This window comes from Cystoisospora suis (genome assembly GCF_002600585.1).
Source record: "Cystoisospora suis strain Wien I chromosome Unknown contig_10249, whole genome shotgun sequence".
NCBI lineage: Eukaryota > Apicomplexa > Conoidasida > Eucoccidiorida > Sarcocystidae > Cystoisospora > Cystoisospora suis.
In genome coordinates, this window is record NW_027163022.1 from 311 (window position 1) to 10837 (window position 10527).

General features: G+C 54.5%; 1 protein-coding gene across 1 annotated transcript; it reads left to right on the forward strand.

Moving 5' to 3' along the window:
- Positions 1-1593: 1593 nt before the first annotated feature.
- CSUI_011224 (protein disulfide-isomerase domain-containing) lies at positions 1594-10286 on the forward strand (the record flags this gene model as incomplete). Its single annotated transcript, XM_068071325.1, has 8 exons — positions 1594-3953; positions 4630-4834; positions 5896-6086; positions 6694-6976; positions 7390-7557; positions 8176-8426; positions 9119-9544; positions 9858-10286. Exons 1-8 carry the CDS (start codon positions 3300-3302, stop codon positions 10284-10286), a joined length of 2607 nt encoding a protein of 868 aa, XP_067916699.1. The 5' UTR covers positions 1594-3299.
- Between the last annotated feature and the right edge of the window lie 241 nt (positions 10287-10527).

Here is a 10527-nt window from a genome sequence, read left to right on the forward strand (position 1 = left end):
CTTGGCCGAGTGAACACTCCAGGTTCTGCGTGCATGCCAGCCTGTTCCTTGGGCTTCACAAGACAGCAACACTTACACTGTAGCTGACAGAAATGTGAACACAGGGCCGGCACTCTTCGCTGTTGGGGGCGTTCCGAGCCCCGCACACGCTCCCGACAATCACTGGTTTCCACTAGAGTGTACAGCTCAGCTCTTCTACCGGAGTCGAGCAAGCGCCGACACTGTTTTCTAAGGAAAAGGTTTCATTCAATTACAAGAATAATCAGTTCTCCCCGGTCGCTTGCTTGGGCACGGCGTCTCTGTCGCGGTCGCAGCAGCTCCGCTCGATGCGAAAGCAGTGTACAATCTCCGACTGCTTAGCAGATCCAGCGCCTTCCCGGTACCGTAACATGTGATGTGGCACCAGGCGTCCCACAACCGCTACACGCTACAGAGCTCTTGCCGTACGAGCGATGCTCCTAACTGCTTATCACAGCTTTACTGTGGCGACTCACCACGTAACTAGTAGCCGAGTGAGCACACCAGCTTCTGGTGCCATATTGGCGCTGTGCTCTGCAGACCTTCTTGCTAGTTACTGCGTGTCCCTGTCTCGCTTTGTGCGGGCTCATCAGTAGGAAGCTTTTCGCTAACGGAACAAATGTTCAGTTGTCATTCAGCTCTGCGCCCCTGCTCGTACGTACTTCCTCCTCCCTGCTAGAGAAGCCGTACACTATTTCGTATCGCGAGACGCTTCGTTCCCCTGACGAACGACTTGATCGGGACGCATCGCCCGTTCTGAAAGGTGCCGTTTCCCAGCGGATCGCCGCGTGGGCGAGGAGACAGCCTCTCACACAGCAATGAGCCGCACCCGTCAGCTTGCGGAAACACGCACGGTGGCTTTAATGTTTTCCTACGGCGCAATCCACGCGTGATGTTATTTGCAAGAACGCTATACTATACAGTGGATCTGGAGAAAACCTTTCTTTGGCGGTGTTGTAGCTCAACTGACGGTTTCTTGGGACAGTTTCCGAAGCAAAAAGACCGAGGCACCAGTGGCTCCCCAGCACACTTCCATCTTAGGGTCCTGGGGTGTAGGGATGGGCGCCCTGCACCCCCTTTCCGTAGAGAAGTCTATCACACAGATTTTGAGTACGGAGAAGGGTGTGCATACCTCGCGCAGCCGAGCCGCTATACGGCTGGAATGCTTTGACGAGCAAACCTCGGCAGCGTCTCCCTGTCTGGACAGGTACGACGTGGAGTAGCAAAAGGGCTCAACAACCATAACGGAAACTACGTTCAGTTTGTCGGCGATAACCACGGTCGTCTCCGCGCTCACTCTGTCCGAGGTAAACTGTACTTCGCCCGAATCTGGGTACGCGAGGATCCAGGGGAGGCCGCATCACGACAGCTCATGCCGCCCGGATCTGGAGCCACGATTTTCTAGGGAAGGATTCTGAACGCCGGTTTGCGCATCGCGGAAGGGCTACGCTAGGGTGGGGTACGTGCCACGGTCACCTTGCTCCGCCACTGTGCAGCATCCTGGGAAGTGACTTCCGGGGGCTATCAGTAAGCGACGTCCAACATGCACGAGCAGAAAAAACGCTGAAGGGGGAAGGAAGACCCTTCCCCTCCACCATGCGCGCTCCTGCTACGTGTCCTCTCCTGTCCCTTTCGCTTCGCTTCCGCTTGACCTGGTAAACGATCTCAACACTCCGCTGCTTCTGGCCGACTGTGCCTCAGGTTGATTTCTATCCTCTGTGTTTCTTGCAACGTGTCGCTCCTCGTGAGCTGATTATCTGAAGCGTCTCCTGTTGCGGTCCTGCACAGCGCCAACAAAGCACAGCCGCGCCGCTGAGGGCAGGACACGTGGCTGGCTGACCGGCCTTGTCTAGTGCCGGATTTCCGTCGAGCGAATCCGGCAACACGTCAGCCGTGAGAAAAGAAGCCTTGCTACACTCCCGTGCAATCTTGATGCCTGTTTCTCGCACTTTGTTAGCCTAGCGGCGTTGGCGGTTTTTTGGCGCCGGTGGAGTCCTTGGTCCCTCTCCCCGGTATAACGTTGCTTCGAGTGATTCACTGTCTCTAGCCTTCTGTCGTGTTGCAGCCCTTCGGTGGATATGTGTTTCTGGCTTTCCTGTGAAAGTTCCCACCTGTCCAGGGGGGCGTTGACACATCAGGCACGAGGAGCGAACGGGACCCGCGATGAGATCAAGTTTCTTTACGTAGCTGCTTTGCGTTCCGAACTACGCAGCTGCTTCGCCTTCGTTGACATGATGATGACTTAGGGAGACACGTACGTTGACGTCTCGCTGCATCGTCCCTTGAACCCGCGAAAGCTGGGTCCTGAGAAGGCATTACAAGCAGCAGTGCTGAGAGAAATGGCTCGACCTTCGCGGCCGTTCCATGGCTTTGATAGTGTTTGAATGGTATGGCCGTGCTAGCAAAGAGACGTCACAGGAGGCTATTCTAATTTTACTCGCGCGACAAGAAGCATCTGCTGCGTGTGCGTTCTGTTATACCTGCTATCATCTTGAGGGCTGTTACCTCCGGACCCCCAAGTCCAAGCCCTGGTGACACGCGTGCTGCAGGACCGTTCACTTGGCCAGTACGGGTTCAGGTCTTCGTATACGGAGCGCTCAAGAGAAAACCATAGCTCCGCCGTTCCGAGGGGTGCCGTTTCGGTGGCTGTTGAAACGTGCCCTAGACCCACTTTCCCCAAACCCCGCGCACCACCAGAACGGAGGGTTACCGTCCTCTCTCGATGAGGACCCCGCTGACGTTCAAATCGTGACGATTGCCTTCCTCGTCGTAAAATGCTCCAGGCCTGCTCAGCGATGCTCCCTGATTTTCACGGGCCGGTACAGTCCCGTCCCTTGTTTTATACATGGCATATTTTTCGCTGCTGGCCTCCGTTGCCGTCGCGTGCTCTCCATTCTATGTGGTGAACTCATAGAGACAGATCGTCCAACTTCTCTCGGTTCCCAAGGTGGCCCGGACCTACCTCTGTCACTCCAGTTCTCACTGTCTTGAATAGTCTCGTTGTCAGAGTCAGACGCCGGGGCGGGTCCTCAGCTTCCGCGTTTCCCTGGCCCCTTGAGGGCTTGTTTTTCGTGGGAGCACAGCGTGCGCCATTTACCGGGGTGCCAGCAGACTTGAGCCGACGGGATCGTCTTTCTCTTCTGTACTTCTTCCCTGCTTGGGGGGGGGTCTACGGCTGTGTCGTACCTGGCTATTCCTTAGCTGGTCCAGCGCGTCCCCTGCTTTGGAGTGTCGCTTCCAAGTGTAGCTATCTCGCAAACCTTGCTTCTGCTGTCATATCAATGGCAGGACGAAAGGTTTTTCCGGCCGGTGGAGGGGAGGGAGGGCCGCCTCCACGGAGGCCACCGCCCGGAGAGTCTTGGTTGCTTTCTTTGTTAGGTGTTCGAGGAGTGCAGCTCTACAAGAGACTGCGACGTGCGCTCGGTTACACTTCAGTGTCGATCTTTGTTCTCGTTCTAGGCGTTGTGTACTACTTCGCACGGCATCGACTTCTCTCAACAACTCACGTCTCTTTCTCGTTTTCCGGTTTAGGGTTAAATGCCAGTTTTAATGTTCCGGTTCGTTACATCTATCTGACTCTCCAGACAGACAAGGCGTCATCTCACCCTCCTCCGCATCTGAAAACATCAGACCTGAGAGTGTCCTGGTCGACTAATCCTGCTCTGTGGCCGGCGGGCGCCAGACTTGCAAGCCAGGTTGTAGATCGGGGTGATGGGTCCTACATCCTCCGGTACAGACTTCGAGACGATATTCCCGCAAACCACGACCTCATTGCGCGACTGTCATACGTTGGCAAGATCGACAAGGCGGTTTTCCTGCCAACCACGGTCAAGATTCCAGGGCCCCTGCATGGACCGAGTTGCCCTTGCCCGGTAGCAGAAGGCAGATGGACTGCAGCGCTCGGATGCCCGGACACTTTCACACAACTTGAACGAGTGAGCCAGAATCCAACACTTTGTCGGTGCAACGTACTGAAAGTGAAGCATCCCGCATGTACGCTCTCAACCGCACTAAGTGTGGGGGTACGTGTGCCCACGCTACAGTCGAAAAAAAAGGGAGACACGTGCAGAATTTCTCAAGATCCGGTACTACCTACTGGGCGGGTCCCCACGGGGAAGTCAGTCAAGTCTCACGCCTGCAGAGTGTGCACCACAGCTGCCACTTGAAGGAGCTTGTTGACCGGGAGTGGTTTTGTCATTGCTCAGAATAGCGGCGCACACGGCGTGTTCCACTCTGTCGTGAGCGGTTTTCACTATGAAAGTTGACCGGCCGGCTTGTACGTGCCTGAAGCTCCCTAACTGCAGCCAACTAGCCTTGTTTGCCCCCTTTTCTCGGCTGCGGTCCCCCACGGGAAAGAGCAGCGGCGGGCAGAACCAGTCGCCTACCCGTCAGGAAGGGCATGAGCGGTGGCCTTGTAAAGAAAGGAGACCTTTTCCATGTGATATTCATCAGATCCGACGAGGACGGGTTCCGCTGGTATGCGTCGAGGTTGGCAGAAGTTCCACTGCCCGCGGTTTGTAGCACTGTGCAATAATGTCAAAAGAACATCGTATTCTAGAATAGCGTTTCCGTCGGAAGACAAAGCCTGTGTGTCTCGCTTCGTGGTTGCAGGACTTCGAGAAGTTCCCAGTGATTGACTTGGAGAGACTGCGGGAAGAAGGGCCGACGCTTTCACGCTCGGACACGCTCAGGACCGTAGTGCACTATGTGATCAAGGACAACCAAATCTTCAGACGGCATTTCGGGCCTCTTCCAGCGTTCCAGTTCTTTGCGGATCTTGTCCTCATTCACCTGGCCAACGCCGTGCAACTCCCCGGTACGCTGTCACGCAGCTGTACAACGTAGGCATCTCAGTTAGCTGTACCCAGCCAGTCTTTTTCCATCTGGCGAGGTACCAGACATCACAGCAAGAGGGGTCGGCACGAAGAGCGGGCATAGGACGGCATTTCTGAAGAAACTTGGTTGGCAGACGCTGCTAAACTGCTTCTGCGGGAGAGTTTTGCACCACGGATGTCAAGCTTGGGTCGAAGCTCTGGGGATAGCGACGTGTCGGGAACTTGGTAATGCATTCGGTCGTCGTATCTCCTTCACGCCATCAGCCTGAGTCCCAAACTACCCTACAAAGTTTTCGCAGTGGCCGCCGTCGGCATACCCCACTTCCCATAGCCGACCGAGTTTTTACTCATAGGTCGTACCGCAGCCGGCTGCATCGCCGGTTTGGTCCAGCGCGCTGAGTGCCTCTGGCCTACATCTTCGAAACCAGAGAAGCCAATGTGATGACTTTCTTCACTTATGGACTTTGGAAGAGACGGTGTTGCGGGGCCCGGGCTGCCCGCATGTAGGCGCCACGACTTCGTGCCGCGCATCTGATCCGATATTGCGGGGTCGGACGTGCGTGAACGGATCACGGTATGAGGAACCGGTTTCACCGGGAGCCGGACACGGAATTGTTTGGATGGAGTAAAGGGTGCTGTTGAGATTTTGCACTCTCAGTTACGCTTTAGCCAGAGCTGTGGTAAACATTCTGAATGACCGAACAAGTCAGGTACGACCGGCAAGCTCTAGCAAATTGTCCATGACCTGTGCTTGCTGATGAGGTTTCCAGATATAGTGTCCTGCTGGGGGAATCACCCGTGGACGCAGTTTCGTCACTCGTCAGAGAACGTCACGGTCTCTTTCTTGTTCATGTGCTTGTTTCAACTTCTTCAAGCAGGAGTACCTGTAAACCAATATTTCACGTACTTGCAGCCCGCCGTATCGTGTACGGAAATATACTCCGCGCCCGAGCAAGATGGCCTCCAAGAGTTTCATTTCGTCTCATTCCTCTAGAGACTGTCACTTGGTACTGTGGTCGTGCACCTTTTCTCCTCCTGTCAGACGTCGAGTTTTTCTTGAACATCGGTGACTGGCCAGTGGAAACAAGGAAACCTGAACAAGGAGCGATCCCCGTTTTCTCGTGGTCGGGGTCGACTGACACGTCTGATATTGTTTTGCCGCAGTGGGATGTGGCTAAGACCAGTACTCTAGGTTTCTCCAAGAGCTCATCTCCCGACCTTCTAAGCATTCAAGTGAGTCTAGAGGGCTGACTGGAGGATCTGACCTTGCGTGCTTCCATTCTTTCTCCAGGCGATCTGTCTGGTCCTTTCACTACGTGCTCTCCGTTGCTCCACTTGAACAGTGCAGGAATACTTTTGGCGCGTTGCCGGTCTCACTGCTGACACGATCCAGTTCGGCCGTACTGTCATTACCTTTGTACCCGCGGCCCGCAAGGTACCCTACCAGATGCTTGGTGTCGATGTGGACTTTCCCTGTTCTCCGGGTGTAAGCGGACACCACATGTCTCATGGGGTCAGCAGCTACGCTTTTTCGCGCGCTGCCCGTCTTGTCCGTTCGGATGGAGAAATTACTCTCTCAGCACTGCCTTCTTCGTACATTCGACTTGCTTCCGCGTACCGGTGCGCTTCTTTGGAATGGTGGCCGTACCTTTTTCTGTCAGCCCGTGTTTTCGGCGTTGTTTTAAATGCGTTTGCGCGTCCAGTCATCGTGAAAGCTGGAAGACGCAAACGCCCCACGCACCGCACACTGGGTCCGTAAGGGTAACTCTACGACAGCAACCGTTTCTCGAGCGCTGGTTATTGACACGCCTGTTAAACACATGCTCGTTGCTATCTTCAGGAGGACACGTCTGCGCCGTTGTCCGGGCGCATTCAGAAGGCCATTTTCCGAGGGCGGGACAGCAATTTGATCAGGGTGAAACTAGCGCTGCTTGCCAAAGAACATCCTGATCTTTTGGATGTAGCTATCACGAGTTGGGAAAACGATGCGCACGCAGACGCTGAAAAGAAACTCGGAGGCGGATCGAAGTCACGCGTGCCTCTCGAGAGGTTCAGGGATTACAAGTATCAACTTCTTGTCGACGGCAGTGTCGCCGCGTACCGGACGCCGTATCTTTTCATGAGTAAGCGCTGTAGCAGAGTTATGACGCGTTTTGAGGGCAAGAAGCCATCAAAAAAGTATCTTCCTGGCTATGTTGCGTCAGTTTATTTCTGGGGGCAGGACCACAGGTACCCGGTCCGTGTAAGCGGACAGGGAAGGAAGACTCTAATTAAATGTTGTCCACAAGAGCTATGCTCAGGAGTCGAGGTAAACCGCGGACCCACACAGTGTCAGGGACGTCCCGAGACCTGAGCGAGACGCGACGAAAGCAGTCATCAGGGGTCACGTAGAGCCGCGCTGTCATTGAGCTCGAAGGTCTTCTCGATTTGCAGGTTTCGCGGAAGAGCAGCACGGCAGCACTTCTTTGGAGGCGCGCCACGGCAGTGGAGCTGGTGGTGTCCTGAATGAGTGCACGCGTTGCTGTTGACTGTTCAGGTGGAAGTGTTCTTCTCAAACACGACTCGCCGTACTATGAGTGGTTTTACGCCGACATTGAGCCGATGGTTCACTACATTCCATTCAAGTCGGACCTTTCCGATATTATAGATCGGTTGAAGTGGGCAGAAGCGCATCCAGACGAGGCACAAGCTATTGCCGACCGCGGTAAGGAAGACTTCTGCACCACTCAGCTTTCAGAGAAACTGAAAAAGTGCTGCCCCTTCATATCGTGATCCATTTACTAGGACATCCAGGGTCACCCTCTCTTAATCGGCGCGGAAATACCACTTGCGGTCGCAAACTCCGGAGAACTCTTTTGAACAAGTCTCACCCTGATGGAGGCGAGAAGAAACTCTTACAGCGGCGGATGCACACGGGCGCCCCAGCGCGTGGTTGCGGGCGGAATCGAGACCAAATCTGTTGGCTGAACTTCCTTTTACCAGGCTCCTCTTGCTTGTTTTCTCAGAGGTTAGCGACACCTGCTGTAGCTCTAAATGAAAAGCTGTTCCTGGTAACTGTAAACAATTCTCTTTCGCCCTACGCGCCTCGAGACACAAAGCCTCTCTGGCAGAACCTCTACGCTCCCTCATACATGACGCGGCGCTCCATGTCTCGGGCGCCGGAGTACTGTTGCAGTCATTCCATGAATGTTCCAGCTAACCCTGTCGCAACCTGATCAAGGCGACCGGTCGAGCAGCCGGCGCAGAGTACGCCGTGACTTCTTGGACGTGTTCGTGCTTTCCGAAGAACGCACTCGAGTGTCTGTTTCGTTTGCCTCTCCAGCCCAAACCTACGCTCGTGAGAATCTGACTCCGGATAGGATTTTTTGTTACTACTACCGAGCACTGGCCCAGTACGCTTCACGGCAAAAAGGAGTCCCTACAGTTACACCGGACATGGTGCGCGTAGAGCCGCCCGCAAAAGAGGCCACGTGCGCCTGCCCGGCAGCACCGCCTCAGGAAACAAAGGCTCTCCCGTATCCCTTGAGGTCCGTTTATCCCAGCACCGTCGCGACGCTTGGAGAAGCGGGGCAAGTAAGTCACTTTACCAGTCAGGCACGGAGAAGTGGCTTGAGTAGGTTGCGTTGGTTTTTCTTAGCTTCGGTTAGCACCGGCTTTCCGGTGGATGGTATGTCCGATGTGCGGGGCCCTGTTGTAGACTATTACACACTCGCGAATCTCTTGTTCTACCGCAAATGAGAAGCCATTCCGCGTTTTTTGTCCCAGGTAAGACGTTGCATCAAAGCGGCATCTGAAGGCTGCTTAGCATAACGAGAAACTCGACAGATTAAACTTCTCTTTGAGATCTCTGTGTTCCTGTCGCATGTGTTGGGGAGGGAGACAATCGCCCGCTCAGAGAAAACCGGCGATTGCGTACTTGGTGTTGCGACGTTCTCCCGACGCCTTAGCAGCGTCCCGCTAAACGAAGGTTAAGAATGCAGCCCCCTCGTGGCGGCTAAGCAAGAATCAGCGTTCTCCAGGGGCAAATGTCCATCTCCGCCCGTACAACAAAGCACTGCGGTGTACGTGTAGATCTGACTACCGCGTAGTGCAGAAATATTCGTACGTTAGTCAGTCGGCAGCCCGGGTGTGCGTGTATGTATTTCCTGCCTCGTTTGGATAAGTGTGCACACGCCTGGCGCTGCTTTGCGTTTGAGAAGACATGGAAGCGGGCAACGGAGGTCCGGGATTTTGTTTCTGTGGGACTGCACTGTTGTCTTCTTCAGGACGTGGTTCTTCTGTCGTACTCCTCCTTCTGCAATCGGAGTTCCTCGTATATGCCTAAGTTCTTGAAGACAGCGCGACTATTCATAGAAAAGAGGATTCCTGCAGCATTCGCTATCTGCGATGGCCATCTAAACCACTATCCGCCTCTTTTCTCGTTCTGCAACTACCGTGGGAATCCTCGGTTGCTGTACTTAAAAAACGGGCAAAAGATTGAAGGTGATAGTGCTGAAACCATGAAAGATGTGGTGCTAACTGGTTTCAACACCGTCCAGTTTGTTAACGATCACGTGGCGCCAGAGTACAGACTTGAAGTCCCGGAAGATCTGCCGGAGACCATGTCACAGCCAATTCCCAAAGACAACAACAAACCCGTCAAAATTGTTGTGGCAAACAACTTCGATGAGATGGTTCTCAACGGAGGCCGGGTATGAGCGTGGCTCTGCATATGCGTATGAGGGACAGTCCTCCGAGCGTTGGCATACTGAAATAGAATGTCGGCTGTCATCACACTGAGAAAAGGTTGATTGGTGCTTTGTCTGGTCACCGAGTCCGGTGTGCTCCTCGAGGTGTCCGCGGCCACTACTGCGTATCCAAGTCTCCCGTGAAAAGACACAGCTACAGGGCATGTAGCCCTTTCTCCTCTTCGCCGCTAGAACAGAAAACAAATTTTGCTTTTTTGGTGGCGGGGATGAGTAATGCGAGTTTATTCTTGTGCCGATTGCGTGACTGTTAACTCAGGATGTACTCTTGGAGGTCTACGCTCCTTGGTGCGGCCACTGCAAGAGCCTCAAACCGGTGTACGAAGAATTCGCGCGACTGGTCGCGTCCTCCCACGCATCTGGCTCACTAACAGTCGCAAAAATGAATGGAGCCGAGAACTCCCTGCCTTACAAACAGTTCACATGGACCGGCTACCCGACTATCTGGTTCATCAAGGCTGGCTCCCGGACACCGCTTCCCTTCGTCGGACCTCGAACAGTGAGAGGGCTCTACGACTTTGTACAGAAGCACGCCACGAAGGCGCCTCTTAAGATCGACGGTGTGCCGGCAGAGATCCCATTTCCCGCCGGCTCAGGTGCTGCAAAAGCTGTTGATTCGACCACTTTCGAGCGTCTTGTCCTCAACGCCGACAAGGTAGGATTGGATCTGCCTGCGGCTGTTAGGTAAATGTAGTGGAGAAGTCCACGTAAGTGTCGTTTGCCTCAATGCGTGGTCGAGGGTGGGCCCCGCCAGTGGCCAGTAAAATAGCGGGTGTTCTGCACCCAGCTGCAGTGCGTGAAATCTTTTCCGCGTGTTACTAGCATCAACAGTGACGGCGTCCCAAGTCCACACCACAGTGGACCCGCGAGGCCAACTGCGCCGTTGAGATGTTGCTTCTTTTTTGGCGTACCATTGAGCCACAGGAGAG